This window comes from Erinaceus europaeus, chromosome 3 (genome assembly GCF_950295315.1).
Source record: "Erinaceus europaeus chromosome 3, mEriEur2.1, whole genome shotgun sequence".
NCBI lineage: Eukaryota > Metazoa > Chordata > Mammalia > Eulipotyphla > Erinaceidae > Erinaceus > Erinaceus europaeus.
This window is the reverse complement of record NC_080164.1, coordinates 95,326,763-95,348,778: the sequence shown is the minus strand read 5'-3', so window position 1 is coordinate 95,348,778 and position 22,016 is coordinate 95,326,763. Positions and strand designations below refer to the sequence as shown.

General features: G+C 40.0%; 1 protein-coding gene across 1 annotated transcript in view; it reads right to left on the bottom strand.

Moving 5' to 3' along the window:
- The window catches only part of FSHR (follicle stimulating hormone receptor), a 229,306-nt gene that overhangs the window by 1,950 nt on the left and 205,340 nt on the right, over nucleotides 1-22,016 (bottom strand). Inside the window, exons 5-8 of the mRNA XM_060187699.1 lie at nucleotides 18,239-18,310; nucleotides 17,042-17,119; nucleotides 10,489-10,557; nucleotides 10,310-10,384 (exon numbers count right to left, since the gene is read on the bottom strand). Coding sequence (XP_060043682.1) covers nucleotides 10,310-10,384; nucleotides 10,489-10,557; nucleotides 17,042-17,119; nucleotides 18,239-18,310 — 294 coding nt within the window. The remainder of the gene's footprint in view (nucleotides 1-10,309; nucleotides 10,385-10,488; nucleotides 10,558-17,041; nucleotides 17,120-18,238; nucleotides 18,311-22,016) is intronic.

The following is a 22,016-nucleotide window of genomic DNA, read 5'->3' as shown; positions in this document are numbered from 1 at the left end:
GTATCTCTTAGTTCAGATCATACTTCTGAACCCCAGACTCAGATAGTCAATTGTCTATCATTTTGCAGATATCAAAGCAAATGTATCATCTTTCTTATAATTATGCTTCCCCTTTGTTTTTTTCCCCATCTCAGCAAGGACTCTTCCATATTGTTTTGCTGTTTAAGAGAGAAATCTGGAAGTCATTTTCATCCCCAAATCTTCCCTCTCCTTCAGTGTTTTGCTCTCACAGGACTTTTATTTTTTTACTTCTGTTTCAAGCCAGTCTACTCCTCTGTCACCATTTGTATTTAGATCATCAGAATTTTCTGTCTAGAAAAAAATGAAGTAGTTTCACAGCTATTATTCCCATAAGAATTCTGTCTCTGTGTCTATATATACATATACACATCCATAAACATATCTAAAACCTTATCCATATACTCTCTCTAAAGCAAAGAAAATGTTTCTTTGGGAATTGGCCCGTGAGGTTATGAAGAACTGCAAAGCCCATGTGATAACACTATTTGCAAACAGGAGAATAAGGACATCTTGAACACAGAGAAGTGAGCAGGCTACTGAAAGTATCAGAATCCAACTTCCAAGAACAATAGCCTCTGATTCCTAAGGGTAAGAAGAGATGTGGATGTCCCAGTTCAATAAAGGAAGTGAATTTGACCTTTTCAGCCATCTGTTTGTCCTATTTAGGCCCTCTATGGATTGGATTGTACTTGCCCAGATTGAGGAGGGTGAATATTCTTTACTTAGTCTACTGATTCAGATGCTGTTCACTTCTGGAAATATACTCAGACATGCCCACCAAAACAAACAAACAAAACCAACCAACCAAACAAAAAATCCCACCAGTTTTGACTATATTTTAGTCCAGTTCAATTGATACATAAGTTAATTATCATGATAAATTCTCTCTCTCCTTTATGCCCAAGTCTCCTCCTTGGGCAAGCTTTATATTATGAATTGGATGAGGTATTTTTGAAATGCCAGATTATGACTTCTTGCTTTAGGCTTCAGTGATTTCCTATTGCCTTTCAAATGAAGTACAAACTATGGGGTGTGGTATGCTCATAATTTGTCTATATACTCTCATTCTGTGCTCCGTCCTACACTGCAGGAGAGATGGTACCAACAGTTCGGATCCATTTCCCAGGACTGTCAGTAAGCTTTTAGTTGTATTCAGCAAATGGTGCTGTGGGAGACAAAGTTAGGGCATTTCCTTCATTTTCATTGCTTCAGGTGACAACTGTGACTCCTGTTCTTTCACTAAACTGAAATCTAACTTCTACCAATTAAAACTCTGTTCCTGTACTTCAGTTGAAAACCCAAGTGCATGTTTGGCTCTGAAGTGTTTTCCTCCCATTTTTAATCTCTGGAAAGCCAACTTCATAATAATATTTGAGCAAATCTATACTATATAGAAACTATATATGTATGTGATGCCTTTAGACAGTGAGGACGATGGAAGTATTACTATGCATATCTTACTATGCAATGCCTTTTATAGCATTTAATAGCTTCTATATTGGTCTCTAGAGTTCAAATTGTCATTTAAAAACTCTGAGTAACAGAAGGACACCATGCTGGGAAAAATCTATGCTATATATAGATTTCCTAGAGTACCAGGAAAGAGAGAGATTGAGATAGATAGGTACATATCTATATCTTTATATCTACATCTGGAGAGAGGAGAGAAAAAGGGAAAGAGAGAGACAGAGAGAAAGAAAGAGAGAGAGGAGAGAGAGGAGAGAGAGAGAGAAGAAGAAGAAGAAGAAGAAGAAGAAGAAGAAGAAGAAGAAGAAGAAGCAGCAGCAGCACATGCTGCATCAGGCATATACTTGAAAGGAACAATTTAGAAGCAGTTCCTTCAGGTCTGCCATCTATGCCAATAGCATATAGATAAGAGAGAAGGTACTCACATTCATGAAACAAATCAAAGTTTTGAGCAAATGGAAAGAATTTTTTAGCCACTAAGTTTTGAGAATTTTTTGATTAGTATCAGAGAACCCAAAATACTTCCACTGAAATCTCTTTAATTTCATCATCACCATGATTTGAAAAGCTGTGTAGGTATTTTTTTTTTTTTGAAAGCCCTTAAGAGGGCTTTTTGCCTCTTTCATCATTTACTGTCTTCTGCTATGCACACTAGTTCTTTGTATGAGGATAGTGAGTTCCTTGCATACTCATCAGTTGCTTTTCACACAATAAGCACCCAGAAAGCAGTTGGTTTGCTGTGAAACTATTCTAGGAAATAACACTGAAAGAGGAATGAGAGAAGAAACAGACATAGCCCTGAGCCACCTGTGATATGCTCTGACCTCTAGCAACCACAAAGAATCTTGCACCTTCTATTATAGTCCCCATCGTTTTATTTTGTTTAACTTAAGTGTGTTTATTTTGTCTCCTCAGCCAGTTCTCAGAGCAGAGATTATTAAGAGACTTGTGTGTTCTATGTGATGTCTGGTGTAAGGTTGGTCTCATGCTACGTACTTATTAGATAGTTGGTTAGCAGAGATGGCTCATTATGAGAGACTGTAGCAAACTGTAGAGGGCAGTGATTTTAAGAGGACTAGGATGCTAGACAGACCAAAAGAGGAACTTGAATTCAAAGGGATCTCAGCAAAAATTATGTTTCTTCAGTAGGCAGTTATATTCAATTAAGAGTATCAACAGGCAGGCTGGGAGTATGGATTGACCTGTCAATGCCCATGTTAAGCAGGGAAGCAATTACAGAAGCCAGACCTTCTACCTTCTACATCCCACAATGACCCTGGTTCCATACTCCCAGAGGGTTAAAGAGTAGGAAAGCTACTAGGGGAGGGGATGGGATACAGAGTTCTGGTGGTGGGAACTGTGTGAAGTTGTACCCCTCTAATCCTATGGTTTTGTCAATGTTTCCTTTTTATAAATAAATTAAAATAAAAAAAGAAAGAGTATCAACACACCAAGGCAGGGGATAATTGTGAGTAAAGTTGAGAGAGAGACATATATTAGAGGCCAGATAAAGTGATGCTTTGGGTAGACTTACTTGAGAGCAATCCAAGGAGGGAGTGGTTGATAGAGAGATGCAAGGTCATTTACTGTTTGGTAAAGCAGAAAATTTCAACAAAAGTGGTTGCTAGATAGTAATGAAGTAAATGTATTTGTTGGATAGTTTGCTTAAAAGCTTACTAGATGCTTGCTGGGGTGACTAAACATGAAACTTGTCAAGATTTCAGATTCTGGACTGGCAGAAAATAATGTTTCTCTGGTATCTCTGTCAGCAGCAGCAAAGGTAAATGAATACTCCTGACTGTGCTTTGATATACAAATACAAATATTCTGGGACCAGGTGGTGGCACGCCTGGTTAAGCATTCACATTACAGTGCACAAGGATTGAGGCTCAAGTCCCTGGTCCTCACCTGCAAGGGGAAAAGCTTAACCAGTGGCGGAATAGGGCTGCAGGTGTCTGTGTCTCTCTCCCTTTCTATCTCCCCTCCCCTCTCGATTTCTCTCTGTCTCTACCCAATAATAAATAAATTAAAATATATTCCCACTTTTGCACTCTGTTACACACAGACACGCACACACACACACACACACACACACACACACACACACAGAGAGAATGTATGTTTATTGCCTATAATCCTTTCATATTACCTGAAAATCTAATGTTAGAATTTTATATTATAAAAAATTTCCTGAGGAATAACAAAATAAGAAACTATAAGTTATCAACACGTTCATGGAGGTACATTATTATGACTCTTGGCCAAAAGTAAACATGGAAAAAGTCTGTAATACAAAACCTGGCAATACAGAAGGTTTTCAGAAGGGTTATTCTGGGCACCATGCTATGAAGAATAAAGAGAGCCATGAGGTGGGCTTGGATTCTAAGCCTTAGAAATCAGGCAGAAGAGGTTTGAATTTATATGAGCAAGAAAATTACTGTAGGTGGTTGTTTTCTAAAGTTAGTCTTGAAACCATTGAGTCTGGAGTATAGAGGGTTCTCAAATTCTTATTAAGTTGATTAAAAGTAGGAAGGGATTGAAGTGCCTACTAAATAAAACTAGGCATAGGAGAAGAATTTTCTGTCCTAAACATTATTATTTCACCTGCCTGAAGTCAGTGTACCACACCATGAATAGGATTTACTGGCCATCTGCTCTACTTCATTACCACTTCCTATTAAAAACTATTTCTGCAGAAATTATTATTCTGGGAAATAGTAAGATTTGTCCTTTGCTAGAATGGGAGTCATTAGGGTGGTGCTGTGTTTTTTTTGTTGTTGTTGTTGTTGTTTTAAGTCTTGGTATCCTTCACATTTGACGTAGTACCAAATACATACTTGGTGCTCAGTCAGCATCTGTAAAATGTCTGTCATCTCAGACAAAGTATACTAGGTGGATAGTTGAGATTGCTAATTACTGATGTTTTCCAGGAGCTGATGGTTTGATGGGAGATAAAAATGAACTAGTTATTTGTAATCCTTGTCTTTCAGGCTGATCTGATAACCATAGTCTCTCTTTTGTTAAAAAAAAATACTGGGGTACTCCAGGGAACACATGTATGGGGAGTTGGGCAGTAGCGCAGCGGGTTAAGTGCAGGTGGTGCAAAGTACAAGGACCAGTGTAAGGATCCCAGTTTGAGCCCCCAGCTCCCTACCTGCTGGGGAGTTGCTTCACAAGCAGTGAAGCAGGTCTGCAGGTGTCTTTCTCTTTCCCTCTCTGTCTTCCCCTCCTCTCTCCATTTCTCTGTGTCCTGTCCAACAACGATGACATTAATAACAACAATAACAATAACTACAAAAGTTAAAAAAAAAAACACGTGTTACCTTGCTAAAGGTTCAAGTCCTTGGCCCCCATTTGTCAGGGGGAGGGGAGCTTCGTGGGTGCAGGTGTCTCTCCTCCTCTTTGCCTCTTCCTGTCTATATGTCTGCTTCACTCTCTATCAAAAAGAAAAAAAAAGCTACTGGGAGTAGTAGACTCATTTTTTAGATACCCATGCCTAGCCATAAGCCTAGCTGAAAAATAAAATAATTTTAATTGCCACTGAGCTAGGGCTCAGTGCCTGCATAATGAATTCACTGCTCTTGGTGGCTATTTATTTCCCTTTTTATTTTTCTGATGGAGACAAAAATTGAGAAGGAAGGGGAAGATAGGAAGGGTGGGAGAGAAGGGGAGAGAGAGAGAGAGAGAGACTGAGACCACAGCATTGCTTTACCACTTATAAAGATTTTCTCCTTACAGGTAGTGACTGGGGACTTAAAGCTGGGTTCTTGCTCATGGTAACATATACTCTCCACCGAGTGCAATACCTTTTGGTCCAATAATAATAACAATAATGATGATGATTATTATTATTTTTATTTATTGGATAGAGACATCCAGAAATCCAGAGGATAGAGGAAGACAGAGAGACACCTGAAACACTGCTTCACCACTTGCAAAGCTTTCCCCCCTGCACGTGGGTATGGGGGCTTGAACCCAAGTCTTTGTACATTATAACATATGCTCTCAACCAGGTGCACTACCACCTGGCCCCCAAAGTAATATTTTTATGAATGAGACCACAGCTCAAATGCTGAGGATGAACCTAAGACCTCTGTGGCTTCAGTATGCAAGTCTGATACTCCAATGTTGAGGCATCTCACCAAGCCTGCAGCCTTCCTTTCTAAGACGTTACTCTGGCTAATATCTCAGTGTGTGCTCTACTCTGGTGGTGACTGATTTTGAGAATTTAAGTCCTGGAAAGTAATAATGGGAGACCCATGGGATGATGACTGAAGTAATTTATTCATCCCAGATTGTTTCAGTGTTGTTGGGACTCTTGTTTTTTGAGTTACATATGTAGAAGACCACAGCAGGTGACAGGCTGCAGAGTCAGGAAAGGCAGGAGTTAAAGAGCACTCTCTGTGCCTCATTTAATAAAGTGTTATAGCCAGTGCCACAAATTTGATTTGAACAATTTCTATTTTTTCCCCAGCAAAGATGTGATTACAGGTCAATCATTTCCATAAGTGAGAGCACATTTCTGGTGTATTCTATACTGACAGATGGCTAGGAGACCTCTCTTTCATGATCCCAGGCGGGATAAAAAGGCAATTTACTATCTATAGGACTGTGGGTATACTGGTAATGGAAGAGAATCATTCTTATACTAATAATTCAGTGTTTGAATCTGAACTATCAAATGAATCTGAGCTATAGCCAAATCAATTTGATAAACCATCAGAATATGATTGTGTTGGCTCCAGTCTGCAAAGATGATGCATAAAATTCTCCCCACAGGAAACTGTTTCCCAAGGATACAGCAATTGCTCAATTGCATCAGAATAAAACAAAAACAAAACAAACAAACAAGCAAACAACAACAAAAAACCTCCCCCACTTAAGTGGGTTAACTGCAGGTAAAAATTCAGATGGCCACTGAGGTCAAGGCTCTAAGGGACAGGGGTAAGATGTTGGGTTGCTTGCCCAAAACTTGATGGATCTTGTCTGTATGCGCTGGCTTTTGCTTTGCTAGGTCTTGCCTCTGTACCCTGAAATATTCAGAGATCCCTTCTTGCCCATTCAGCTAGAGATTTTGCCTGCTGGAAAGGAGCTATCATTTGTTTGGACATTCTCTCCTCTGTTCCCTCAAGGTCCCTCTCACTGATCTTCTGGGTCCAAAGGATAGCCTGGAGGGTGGGGGTGGAAGAGGAAGAAGCAGCACAATTAGCTCCAGGGCATTCAGATATCTGAAGTGGCTTCTCAATGCTCAGCACAGGACAGCCGTTCTCAGCGCCTGTGGGACCCTGGACTGGCAACAGCCATTTCATCTGGCTCTCAGGCTCATCCCTTCTTCTTCTAGCATTTGCCCTTCTTCCGTAGCCAGTCAACAGCGTCAGGTTGAGCCTGATGTAAAGTTTCGAGACCTCCTTTGAATCTGGAGAGGTGGCAGTCATTGACTATGTGGGTCATAGTCTGTCTGTAGCCGCAGGGGCAGTTCGGGTCGTCTCTGGCTCCCCAGCGATGGAACATAGCAGCGCACCAGCCATGGCCTGTTCGATAGCGATTGAGGAGGGCCCAATCATAACGTGCTAGGTCAAAGCCGGGTTGACACTTACAGGGGTCTGTGGTGAGGTGTTTGTTCTTTACCTCAGCTGACTGCCAACTCTGTTTCTAAGAGTCTGGAACAGAGAAGTTCAGTAGGCATAGGAGACCAGATTGGATGACGAGACGTCAAGTGTTGAACAGGGTGGGCGAAGATATCCGCGTATATTGGTAGGTCCAGTCGAGCGTAGACGTGGGAAATGAACTTAGATGATGCCGCATCCCGACGAATATCTGGCGGGGCGATGTTGCTAAGAACTGGCAGCCATGGAACGGATGGTTCCAGAAATTATCCTCATGGAGGAATATAATTTGGAATCGACCAAGTGGACATGGGGGCTACGGAACCATACTGGGGCACAGTATTCTGCAGTGGAATAGCATAATGCCAGAGATGATGATCTCAGTGTGGAAGCGCTCGCGCCCCATGAGGAGCTGGCCAGTCTTGCAATGATGTTATTCCTTGCGCCCACCTTTGCTGCAGTTTTTATGAGATGTTCGTGAAATGAGAGTGCGATCGAGAGTAACGCCAAGATAGACTGGCTGGGCTTCATGCCGGATTCTCGTATCGTCAAGCTGCACATTAAGCTCATGCGAGGCCGAGGCATGGTGTAGATGGAAAACAGATGATACCATTTTTGCAGTGCTAGGGATTAGTCGCCATTTTTTACAGTAATCAGATATCAGAGACATGTCTTTCGTGAGTGTTTCCTCATCCCTAGTCTGTTGAGTCAATATCCTAGAGGGCACGATCAGCAAATTAGGGGTATACATGCCTGCTTCATGATTTTGGTGTACCACCAAGTCAACGCTAGTGTTCCAGGGCTGCTGAGAACCACTCACAGCTGATTGCCTCATAGAAGAGTTCCAGGAAATTGTCTTTGACAGTCTTACTTAAAATAGGGCTCGTCCATGGACCAGCCTGAAACAAGCCACTGATAAAGAAGCCTGGTCTCTTACTATAATTTGGTTCTTTGGTTCTCCTTTCCTTCCTTTTCCTTTCCTTTCCTTCCTTTTCCTTTCCTTTCCTTTCCTTTCCTTTCCTTTCCTTTCCTTTCCTTTCCTTTCCTTTCCTTCCCTTCCCTTCCCTTCCCTTCCCTTCCCTTCCCTTCCCTCTACTCCCTCCCCTTTCCTCCCCTCCCCTCCCCTCCTCTTTCCTTTCCTTTCTCTTTCTTTCCTTCATTTTCTTCCTTTTTTGGTGATTCTACTGCTCATATGCTGAATTTCATTCCATCCCTTCTTTTCTAATTGCAAATAGAAAGAGAGAGAGAGAGGAGAGATAATATAGCTTTGCTCCACCATCCATTGAGCTTCCCCTGGTGCTCTCCATAGTGCTCCCATGTGGTACTGCACTTGAGTCCTGGCATGGATAGGAATGCACTCTACCAGGTGATCTATCTCAAGCCTTCAGGGCAATAATTATATTTGAGATCCCTTTGGGATCAGCTGTACAGTTCAACTTTCCTCTTCATCTTCTGTTTACTCATCCTACCCTCTACAAAGGGTCCCACTGAACCTCCTGCTTGTAGATGCCCATATCAGAGTTTTAGTTATCAAGGGATAACTCTAACCTGAAGCCCTAGGCTGAGCAGTAACCACCATGATTCGGACAATTCTGATGATCCTCTTTCCTTTGCTCATCAGCCCGTAGCTCCTAGGTGGGTTTGTCTTTTGCACATGTGTGGACATGTAGCCTAAGGGGTGGTGCTTAAACTATATGTTCGATGAATGAATATATGGTATGTAAGTACTATTATGTTTTAAAACAGGCACTAAAATTTTTGCCTTATTTTTATTTTTTTGTTATTTATTTTTATTTTATTAGTAACTTTATATTGATTTACAAAGTTATAACAGGATTATAATTCCATACTGTTCCTACCACCAGAGTTCTGTTTCCCCATTCCCTCCAATGGAAGCTACAGTAGCATTTATGGTGTTTCTGCTCTATCATACTGGATCTAGTTCTAGAGATATCTGAGCTCCAGTCTGAAGAAGAACATCATTTTAGTGGAAAATAAAACTTATGTTGATAGTTGTTGGGTAGGTAACTGCACATGGTAGCCTCTACTGAATAATGGATATGAGACGTGGGATAGTCCTAAATTCCCAAACAGATGGGCAGAATCATCAGGAACATCCATCAAATCACTAAAATTATTCACATGGTTGCCTGGTTTTTTGGTTACCAGTTCTTTTTGTAACTCACTTTCCTCTAGGTTCATTTCTTCTTCCTGTAGTATAGTCTCTAGTGTATTCAGGTTTTGTTCAGAGCCCAGAAAATCATGTTTAAAAGTTCTTGTAGATTTGGGCCCCTGTTGCCTTAAAGGCTATGGGAAATTCATTGTTGGTTGAGATTGTAAGGGGATAGGTGTTGGGACTTTGGATGACACTTGGAGAAGGCCAGGGGCCAATGAGAAGGAAAGATGGGAACACCACCTGAGGAGAAGAGTATAGAATGCAGAAGTAGAGCTCCAAAATCTAAACTAAGAAGGTCTGGATGTATGTATGGGTGGAGATCTCTGGGTCAAGAAAAACTCTTGGACCCTGGAGGTCAGGTAGTAGAGTGATTTCTTTCCTGGGAAGGTATACAGAGCAGAGCCATTAAGAAGTCTGTACTATGGGCCGTGGGCAGTGATGCACCTGGTTAAGGCTACTTAGTACTATGCACAAGGAACCAGCCAAGGATCCAGGTTTGAGCTCCCACTCCCCACCTGCATCAGGATGCCTCACAAGTGGTGTATTAGGTATGCAGGTGTCTTTCTTTCTCCCCTGCCCATCTCAATGTCTCTTTGTCCTGTCCAATAAAATGGGGTAGTGTTGGTGTGTGTTTGTAGGTCTGTACTATGGAATCAAATACCTGTTCTAAAAACTTCCAAGACTTTTGGGGAGAAGTTAAGATAAATCCCAGAGAAGATAAACTCTTCTTTAAATTGAGAATAATAGCTCCTCCCACAGAGGCTATTAATAAGGATTAAATTAGAAGGTGCAGCCTAAGCATTTATTGCACTGTCTAGAACTTGGTAAATAACCAATAAATGCTAGTTATTGTTGCTGTTATTTTATTGAAAGTTAGCATTAGATAAGCTCGAAGATGTCCCTATCAGTCTTTACACTTGACATATATAAAAATCAGCTGCAGTTGCCAACTTCGTTTTGAAAATTTCTCTGAACTGATAGAAGCTGACTTCTCAATTACACACACTGTTCCACATGGAAATAGGGGGAAGCTACTCACAGAATGACAGGTCCAGAGGCTCCTCGGAAAACATCATTAGGTAATTCTTCCAAATGATTGTTATCACTTAAATTCCTAGAATGGAGTTGAGAAAAGGGAAACACAAAGTCACATAAACATCACTGTTGTAAGAGCCATTTCCCTCTAAATGGCCTGGAAGAATAGCCAGGCCTACTTACAGCTCATCTAGTTGGGTTCCATTGAATGCACAGTTGTGTATTTCTTGAATCCCATTTTTATTCAGCCATCTGAAATAAAAGACCCATTAAAAAACCAATAATGTCAAAGGCAAACAATACAAGGGTTTCATAATTGGAAGCACTGGGGCAAAGTCAGACAGCACAGGTTAGTGGTATAAACAAAACTCCACCCTGATGTCTCAGGGACAGGAGTGGGAGGGAGACTGATTTTTCATTGTATAACCTCCTGTAGCTTTTGAAGTTTGCATTATATGCATGTGTTACCTACTCAGAAAAAAAAAAGAAATTAAAATTAATTGTGAAAAAGTACACGTAGAGCAGTTTGGAGCCTGTAAGGGCTTTACACACATTATTGGTGTGTGGAGAAGTTGTGGGGGGAGCAGATGGAAAGATGAAATTATACAGTTATTAACCCTGTGTTTGTAAGACAGAACATTTGAATCACCTTTCTCTATGGCCTTAGACCTCTTGCCAATGCTCACCTATAGCAGCAGCAGGCTGGGCTGTCATCAAATTGTGATCTAATTAAGCTGTCAGACAGCTTGAGCATCTCCTGTGACCCAGGGGAACACAGTTATTGGAGGCTGCTGGAGGTGACTCTGGGTTAAACCAGAAAGGAAGATAAATCAGTTACAGAACCTGAGGACTGTGTCAGGGCAGGTCTGTGGGAGTGGGCCTGGGAGGAGGCTCTGGGGTTTGTAGGGGCTGGATGTGGACCAGGAATCTTGATTGCTCAGAAGTGGTCAGTGAGCAGGTTTGTCAGGATAAAGAGAGAACCCAAGGTCACCTGCATTGCTGTGTTCCTGGATAGTTCTGAAAACAGAAACCCAAGGTCAGAGAACTCTGCCCAGAAAGCAGCTGACAACCTGCTTTTGAATTGCTCTTAGGTCTTTTCCCTTGCAAATCTCAGTGGGTTTATAGATAAAACTTCACAAAGCTGACCCAGAGAAACTCCTGTGTGATTAGGACTCTATTCTCTACACTGCACAAGGCAGCTAGAAAATGCTTGGAATTACAGGAAGACAGATTGTTTCTCTTTTCTGCTGTGAAAAATATACAGAGAAGGAGAAGCCTAAATCATGAAAAACATTAGCAGCCAATATTACACACTAATTGGCTCTACACCCCTCCGACCCCATCAGTCAAGCATTGACTAATGAAAAAGTCTCTCTTCAGACACACCAGCCACCTGACCTTGTTAACCTAGACCCCTTAGTAAGAGTTGCTGAGAGATGCGACTCTCTGGGGCTTATGGAAACATTTTTATGTATGGGCCAGATAGCATTCTTGGTTGTTGTGGTTGTTATGGAGATCAGTAAAAAATTAAGGATAGTATACAGGTATTTTATATAAATACAGAATAATTCACACAAACATGTTTTATTTTGAGTGGAACTGAACTTGAACTTGTTTCCTTGTAGAATCCTCAGGTTTAAATATTTACTTAGTAAAATAGGCACCAGAGTACTACTCTGGCATAGGTAGTGATAGAGGTTGAATCTGGGACCGGAAACATTACAGAGGATGTAATCTACCCACTGAACTACCTCTTTAGTTGCTACATGCACTTTTATGACCAAAATTAATATGTGATCATAGAGTATGTTTTTCTTTCTTTTTACTCAATATAGGCCAACTACTGTCTCTTACATTAAGGAATAATATTGTTCTAATTAATAGGTTAGATTTGGTCCAGATTTGGTCCATGGGCTGACCCTTAATCTAATACAAACTTTGTGTTAAGTCCATATCTATTTTTTTTCACATATATGTCATGCAACTATATGTTTCTATTATGAAATGAAATATAATCTGATCTACAAAAATTATTGTCTTCAGTGTATTATACCAAAGTAAAAGACTCTGGGGTATGTGTGTATGTGTGGGGGGAAGGTTCAGGTCCTGGAACATGATGGTAAAGGAAGACCTAGTGGGGGTTGAATTATGTGGAAAACTGAGAAATGTTCCACATATACAAACTAGTATATTTTACTGTTGACTGTAAACCATTAATCCCCCCAAATAAGAAACTGAAAAAAAAATATTGTCTTCAGAATAGTCCTTTGTCCTTAGGGATTTTCTCAAATCAACAGAGACCATCATGTGAGAAGATGATCAATTAATTTATTTATGCCACCAGGGTTATTAATGGGGCATGGTATCTCCACAAGGACTCCACCACTCCTGGTGACCATTAATTTTTTTTTCTTATAAAATGTGGGTGGAGTGGGGAGAGAAAGAGAAACAGTTGCAACACTGCTCCACTGTTTGTGAAGATTCTACACAGCAGGTGGGGACCAATAGCTTAAACCCAGGTCCTCTTGTCTGATGGTATATGAGTTCTACCAGGTATGCCATCACCCGACTAACATTTTTTTTTCACATACAGACAGAGAGGCAGAAAGAACGAAATAGTGAAAGATACTAGAGCACCGAAGCTTCTTTCAATGGGGTGGGGTTCAGGCTTGAACATGGGCCATGCACATGGTGGAGCAGTGCACTATCCCAAGTGAGGCATTTTGCCAGCCCTTCAACGTATTTTTTTAACAAATATATATTTTATTTCATTTTTAATGAGGGTGGGGTTAGACATAGAGAGAAAGGCACAGAAAAGGAGAGAGACCAGAGTACTGCTTAGCTCTGGTTTACGGTGGTACTGGGGACTAAATCTGGGACTCTGGAGTCTCAGGCAAGAGAGTCTTTTGCATTAACCATTATGCCTCTCCCCAACCTGTTTGGAGATATATTTTTTTATTTCAACAATGAATCATCACTTGAAGAAAGCAAAGTATGTCCAGAAACTCCCTTGGGGTTTACGCTAAAGAGAGAAGAGACAGGATTCCCGAACCGAGCAAAAAGGAAGCTGCCATTCTTCAATATAATCTTAGCCTCTTCAGAGAGGTAGTGTTGCTGGTGTTTGGAAGCAAATGGTGATGGTGACAACCAACCAGAGCAGAGTGTCATCCAAGGAATAACTGAAGCACAGGGTTTCCTTAGTGCTGTGTGTCCTTAAGGACAAGCCCAGTGTGCTCAGTCAGTGGAGGTGGAGAGAAGGCTTCACTTGTAGATTCTGTGTTCACCTCCAGTGATGAAAATCCCAGGAGGACCAGTTTCTTTCAGACTCTTTGTGGGGCCACATGAAGTGCAGAAGAAAACACACATACAAAAGGAGTCTCCTCTATGATGATGGTATTCTGATATCTGTCATTCACTGATCTTTGTTTCATTTCCTTCTAAATTAGACCTGCCTGTCGATTAGCCACAGCTGTGCGGTATTTCTACCTAGAGTTTCTGGTTGTAAGTGTGGAATGAGAGACCTCCATATGATGACACTTGCTTATTTCCCTCTCATCTCTAGCCAAGTGTTGGATAGTCCTTCACTGTTGGAATGTTTAAAAAATACACACTTATAGAAGGGGATAGGTGGTGGTGCACCTGGTTAAGTGCATACATTACAGTGCACAAGGACCCAGGTTCAAGCCCCTGGTCCCCGCCTGCAGAGGGAAGGCTTCATGAGTGGTGAAGCAGAGCTGCAGGTGTCTCTGTCTCTTTCCCTCTCTATCTCCCCTACCCTCTCAATTTCTCTCTATCTCTATCCAGTAATAAATAATAAAGTAAGTTAAAAAATTGAAAAATACACACTTATACTTTATATATGTGAATTATATACACTATAAACTTTAGAATAAGACTTCAAAATTTGGAAAATGCCAGCATAGGAAGATCTTTCAGTCCTCAGTGCCATTTTGTTCTCCCATTTTTTCCTTTTCTGATACACATAGATGTTCCTGGCAGGGTAGTGCACCTCTGCATCCAGAGAGGGCACCCAAGCTTCTTCTTCTTCTAATGTTTGCCCTTCTTCCTTAGCCAGTCAACAGCATCAGGTTGAGCCTGATGTAAAGTTTCGAGACCTCCTTTGAATCTGGAAAGGTGGCAGTCGTTGACTATGTGGGTCATAAGCTAAAACAGATGGATTCAGACTGTGCTGAGCATGAATCTCCTGCTTCCATTATCTTCTGACTCCATTATCTGTGGGCTAAGGGCCACCTAAGATAAGTGGATACTGTTCTCACAAATGTGAATTTATCCTTAGAAACAGGTCTGAGGGGGTTGGGAGGTGATGTACCGAACCTGGTTGAGTGCACGTTACAATGTGTGAGGACCTGGGTTCGAGCTCCTGGTCTCCACCTGCAGAAGGGACACTCCATGAGTGGTGAAGCAGGGCTTCAGGTATCTCTCTGTCTCTCTTCTTATCTCCTTCTACCCTCTTGATTTCTGGCTGTTTCTATTCAATAAATAAAAATAATAAAATAATTAAAAATAAAGAAACATGTTTGAGAATTCTTGAGCCTAAAAGAAAACAGTCTCCCCTTTGGGGTGCAGGATCTAAATTCTGGGGTACTACATAGCATATGTGGTGACTAGGGGTCTGTGAAGAGCAGCTCTTATCTGTACAATAATTTTGAAGGCTTGGGTTTGCAAGATTTTGTCAAAAGTTTAGATTTTCTCAAGTTTTTTTCATCTACTGGGGAAGAGCTAAGACTAGGGAGTCAGTGACGCTTTGCCCTCTGCCTTGTGCTCTAGAGAAAAAAGATATGGGTTCAATATGCATAGACCCACGTCAGTCTAGATCTTCTACTATTAGTTTTACCACATTGTGACATTAATTTTAATCTATATTTAAAAATGATACATGCATTTAGAGAGCAATATTAAATGAAGCACAAAAACCTCTGCACAAGTGATTGCAGTTATCATTACTGTTCTCTCTTCCTAAGGTAGCCCAGGAGTTCTCTCACTACTATGCATTTCCCAACCTGCCATGCTGTTGTTACTCAAGAACTCATGATTTTTCAAAAGTACCCATTGGTTTTTAATCCTCTTAAGACTTGATTATTCTATTTATTCTTTCTTGTCCTTTACCAATGGTCTGGCTAAATCCCACTCAACTTTTAAATTCCATCTTAGTCCCTTTTATCCTACCTTTCTTCTCTTACTTAATTCTTAAACTCCTATATCACAGGCAAACAGAATAAAATTATTCCTTCTTTATTCTTTAGAATAATTGTTTTTATTTTGTACTCATTTCATCCTGTTTATCTTTTTTTAATATTTAAAAAATTTTATTTATTTTCCCTTTTGTTGCCCTTGTTGTCTTTTTATTGTCGTTGTAGTTATTGTTGTTGTTATTGATGTCATTGTTAGATAGGACAGAGAGAAATGGAGAGAGGAGGAGGAGACAGAGGGGGGAGAGAAAGATAGACACCTGCAGACCTGTTTCACTACCTGTGAAATGACTCCCCTGCAGGTGGGGAGCCGGGGGCTCGAACCAGAATCCTGAAGTCCGGTCCTTGTGCTTTGCGCCACATGTGCTTAAGCCACTATGCTACCACCCAATTCCCCTGTTTATTTTTTAACCAGTTTCTTTTGCTTCCTCATTCTCTGATCTCATTTGCTCACTCCAAATACCAGCATATAAAACGAGAGAATCAGAAATGATTTATCTATAATTATTATCTTGATACTATGCATTCTGAACCCACAGCTTTGATTTGATGTCATTTATCATTTCACACATTGTTTCTTTGCTAGCCTTTTTGGAACCTTCTATATTGTTCCTTATAATTAATTTACATCAAATACTGTGCTTAGCTTTAGTCCACAGTGTTCTCATCTGTTTGCTAGTTCATCTCGTTTTTGACAACTTGGTCTCTGAATCATACTGGTTTGATAAAGACAAATTAGTTTTGCATTGGAACTTACATTTTGTGTGAACTGGCCACTTTAAGTGCACACATACACACACATCTTCTAAAAATCATTATAGTTTGTAGAATGTAAAGATACTTTCTTTACAGATGTAATTGTCATGACCAGTTCACCAAATACCTTTCTGCCTGTCTATTGTCCTGGTTCCCATGAACTGTGGATTGTGCCCAGGGTCCTATTTTCTTGGACGTTCTAAGAAGGGGGTAACTGCCACATGTGCTACTGGTACAAAAGATTAGAAACTAGCATCATTAATGATGCAGAGTGCATTTAAAAACATCCCCCAAAGTCAGAGGTAGTAACTCAAGCTCATTAAAAAGGCTGTTTTGTTTCAAGAAAATGAGAAGTCATCTTACGTTCAGTGCAGCATGAAGCAGGAGCTGCTTGGCATGGTTAAGAGGGAATGGTCATATCTTCCTGATTCAGCCTCTTTCCTCATCTTTTTCCTTTGGGCAACAAAAGCCTTCCCAATAGCTGTATTGATGCATGAGCTATTCTGTCCTTCACAACAGATGTTGCATTACAGGAGACCATCATTCAAACAGCAATTTTTAAATACTTGAACCACACCACGGAATCATACATTATTAACATGACTCCATGTTGTGATTCTGAAAGCTAAAATGGGAAATAAGAGAAAAACAGGGAACCAAAGAGAAATTTAAATGGTGACATGCCAAAGTTACCCAAACAAACAAGTGATCAGTAAGTGAAAATCAAATGCTACTCCACAGGGTTTTATTTCCCTTTTCTTCTTACTTACAGAATTATGCTTTCAAAACTCAGCCCCATGAAAGAATTTTCTTTGACTATACGGATGTTAATATTATCTTGAATATCTCTAGGAGAAAGCACAGACAAATTAGATGTTTGTATGAGCTCTCTACTCATGTAGCCATCCCACATTTACTTTACTTGGCATGATGTAGTCTCTAGCTGAGTTAGTGTTTGCATAGTTATTGTTTTGAAAGATAATGAATAGGAAATAAATGACATATAATTTATCTTTAGTATATCAGTTCTTTAAAAAAAAAAGGGGGGGATTGCAGACAGTCTCTGCTTTCTGCAAAATTTCCAAGGCAATTTCACTGTTAAATTTCTCTCTCGAATACTCATTATCATCTGTGCCTCCACAGCCAGTGTCTGCTCAATATGACCACGCCACTCACGCTGACCTTTCCCTTTCATACCAAATTTCTCTATTCACTCAAGTTGGACCTGTGTTTCTTTCTCGAGTCTTCACCCCTTTGTCACAACTAGTTTTCCTTGGCTCATATAAAAAAAAAAGAAAGAAAGATCATTGATTTGTCTCTTCCAGAGTGAAAGGAAGATGCAGGAAGTCTCTCTGTTGTTATTTGAGCTCCCCTGCCCCACTTTCCTCTTAGTTTACTCTTCCATGAAAAATCTACATATGGTAAAATACTTGTAATAATCTGAGAGAGTCTTAGGAGGTTCTCCATTTCTCTCTCTCCCCTCTCCCCTTTCTTAGCTACTTAAACCTCTTTCCTAACTCTTCCTTTATGATCAGTTCAGTTTCTACAAGTTCACCATTGAAAATAATCTTGCAAGATACTTTTGGAAAGGACAAACACTATGTGACAAACACCTGAGTGTGCTCATATTTGATCATTTGACTTCATGCCTAGGTGGCATGCAAGTTTTGGAGGGGTTAGGCGAGCACTTCAAGGGAAGGAGTGGAAGGTATTAGATAGCAAAGGAAGGGAAGAGACTTCTTTATTTGCTTTAGCTGGCTCTGCTGAAAAATTTCTTTTCTAAAGGAGCTTGCTGATTTCTCCCAAACTGAAATATGGTGGCCTTCAGGTGAAATGAAGGCCTTTCTGTCTGCTCACCAAAAGGAAAACATTTGAGGATGTAGACCAAACAATGCACATAACACAGCCAGAGGCTGTTGGTTAAGATAGCTACTGTACAATGGGTGGACAATTGCTCAAAGACTTACAGTAGAACCTTTTGGAGAGACTGAATCTTGTGAACAGCTGGCAAGTGTTTAATACCTGTGTTGGATATTAACCTAGAGAGAGAGAGAGGAGAAAGTAAAAATTAGGAATAAAATGAAATGGACCATTCTAATAATTGTCAGAGTATACATTTTCTAATTTAAAAATAATAATTTTGAGCTACAAGAAAATCCACTAATGTACCTGAATCATGCATCTAATTTCAATTGTAAAGCCTAATTGGGGTCTGATTTCTTGAAGGAAAGAATATTATACATCAGGCATAAAAATACCACAATGGACACTTTAAACATAATTAAATAAAAGATTTATGGCTGGGGAGTCGGGCTGTAGCGCAGCAGGTTAAGCGCAGGTGGCGCTAAGGCACAAGGACCGGCATAAGGATCCCGGTTCGAACCCCGGCTCCCCACCTGCAGGGGAGTCTCTTCACAGGTGGTGAAGCAGGTCTGCAGGTGTCTATCTTTCTGTCCCCTTCTCTATCTTCCCCTCCTCTCTCCGTTTCTCTCTGTCCTATCCAACAACGACAACAACAATAATAACTACATCAATAAAAACAACAAGGGCAACAAAAGGGAATAAATAAATAAAATAAAATATTTTAAAAAATAAAAAAAAAAGATTTATGGCTAACATAACTCAAAAGTAACTTGCAACTAAAGAATACAATTTTCTAAGTCATCTATTTTCTCTCTCTCTCTCTCTTTCTCTCTCTCTCTTTCTCTCTCTCTCTCTCTCTCTCAGTCCCTTTTCTATTCCAAGTGATTCTGTTAGAATGAAAGCCAAAATTTCTGTTCCCTTTAACACCAGAGAAGACAGATATTCTAAGCTGTGCCAATCAGACTCCTTTGGGAAGTGGTTGTAGGTCTGTTGGAAATGAGTCCTCTGATGACCATCACCTTAAGAAATGGTTCATAAATTTCTTTTTTTTTTAAAAAAGATTTTATTTATTTATGAGAAAGACAGGAGGAAAGAGAAAGAACCAGACATCACCTTGGTACATGTGCTGCCAGAGATCGAACTGGCGACCTCATGCTTGAGAGTCCAAAGCTTTACCACTGTGCCACCTACTGGACAACAGTTCATAAATTTCTGTCTTTGAAATTTCTAATGCTATATTGAATCCTTCCCAGTGCTTAGTTGTCATGACTAGCAGGCGGAGCATGAGATGAAGGCTGACTTGTAGGTAGTTATATAATAAGAGCTCAGAGTTTGGAGCAGGTAGAATGAAATAGAAAAGCGGGGGGTGGGGGGAGAAACTTGTACACACAAGGAGCCATATTGAATTGCCCACCACTCCTGGTGACAGGCCTTTAAAATCAAGAACTAGATTTGGGAATCAATCTCTCTCTCTCTCTCTCTCTCTCTCTCTCTCTCTCCTCTCTCAGTATTTACCCATAGATCACTATTTCCTGTTGGTCAAATGTGTCTTCATGGTGTGTGTGAGTTCTCTCTGCTGCAGCTGTGAATGTCCAGTGAGTTCATGCTGAGCATTTTTTATAGCTTATAGAAAAAACTCTAGGGAACCATAATTGGTATACAGGGCCAAGCTAAGTCCTTTCCATTTACATTTACATTAGCTGGCTGAAATTTGGTTAGAGATCACTGCCATAACAGTAATGTAGATGGTTCTAATATGGTGCATAACAGTTGTCTAACATTGTTTTCCATCATATCTATCACCCCTCCTAGTGCTTTCCTATTCCCACTTACATTTTCTGTGTGTAACTTGTTTGGATCCAGAGTTGGTCTTAATTGCTTGGAAACTAAAGATCTTTTCCTGGTTCACTCATCATTATGAAGGACCATTAATGATTTGGGGGTTTATGATTGTTGAGTGTTGTTCTCCGTTTCATTGTTCAGGGAGCCATTGAATTCTGCCTATGGGTTCTTTGTTCTTTGTAATGACACTCAGGGGTTTTGTTTCTTATTGGTTCCCAATTAACAACATAGAAGCTACCTTAGTCAACACATTTTGACTACCAATCACTGAGATGATCTTGTTTTTTAGTTGGGGGAATAAGCTACTGACATTTTTATTTGAATATGAGTTGTGTTATTTACTTTAAAGTTGTCATTAATAAAAATTAACTCTTTTTTGATGTAGAGGGCTGAGTTAAGATATATACACACCTTTATAACTACTAGCACAGTCAAGACACAGGAAAGTTCCATCACTAACTACATAGTATTGCCTATTTATATGTAACATTTCTTTCTACTTCCTATCACTAACAGTCACTGATAATTTCTGTTTCTGTAATTTTGACTTTTCTGATACGTCTTTTTCAGTGTAATCATTCAGTATGCAATTTTTGAGTTGGACTTCTACATAGAAAATAGGGGCCTGGTAATGGTGCATCAGGTTAAGCTCACACATTACAGTGCACGAGGACCTGGTTTTAAACCCCTGGTCTCCACTTACAAAGGGGAAAGCTTCACAAGTGGTGAAGTAGGTCTGCAGGTCTCTCTCTTTCTCTCTCTCACTCTCTACCCCCCTACCTTCTTGATTTCTATCTGTCCTATCAAATTAAATATCTTAAAAGTTAAAAAAGTTAACTTAAAAGTTTAAAAATATTAAAAAGGAATAATGTACTCAATATTCTTTTATAATATTGTGTGTTAGTAATTGATTTATTTTAAAATGGATGAGTAGTATTTTATTTATGGATGCTTATCAATCAACAAACCACAGTTTATCCAATCATCAATAAAGGCCATCTGGGGTGTTACCAGCATATATATTAATTCTTGGATAGAGACAGAGAGAAATCAGGGAGAAAAGATAGATAAAGAGAGAGAAAGGCAGATGGACACCAGCAGCCCAGCTTCACTGCTTTTGAAGCTCCCTCTTCAGTTAGGGACTGGGGGGGCTTGAACCTGGGTCCTTGTGTACTTTAATATGTGTGCTTAACCAGGTGCACCATCGCTTGCCCCCCACCCCTTATTTAACCAAAGCACTGCTCAGCTCTGGCTTATGGTGGTGTGGAGGGTTGAACCTGGGACATTGGAGCCTCGGACATGAGAGTCTTTTTACATAACCATTTTAAAGATTTGCTTTTGATATTTGTGTACCTATGTTTCTATTTCACTTGGATAAATACATATGAATTGGATTGTTAAACTGTATGTTAAATATATGTTTAGCTTTGTTAGAAACTGCCAAATTAGTTTCTAATGTGGCCTCACTATTTGGTATTTCCACCACCAATGCATTAGAACTCTAGCTGCAATGTACCATTTAGTTATTTTAAAATATATAGTTTTTGAATATTAAAGGTAATACATATGTATTGCTTTGAACTTATGAAACATAAGGAAAGTTCCACAGATAAAGTAAAAACCACCTCCTAGTCTCACTAACTAGAGACAGGATCTGTTTAATTTGAAGTTTGAAGCACCTACCAAAATGAATAGGTTTCATTTCTTCTTTTTTTAAAAATTTTTATTTATTTTCCCTATTGTTGCTCTTGTTTTCTTTACTTTAAATTGTTGTTGTAGTTATTGTTGTTGTTATTAATATTGTCATTGTTAGATAGGACAGAGAGAAATGGAGAGAGGATGGGAAGACAGAGAGGGGGAGAGAAAGATAGACACCTGCAGACCTGCTTCACCGCTTGTGAAGCGACTCCCCTGCAGGTGGGGAGGTTTCATTTCATAGTTTCTCTTCATCACTTACACAGATCTCCTCATTTCTAACAGAAAAATTGCCATCAACTAGCTTGACATAGTCTTACTGCACATTTGTTATTTAATCACAAC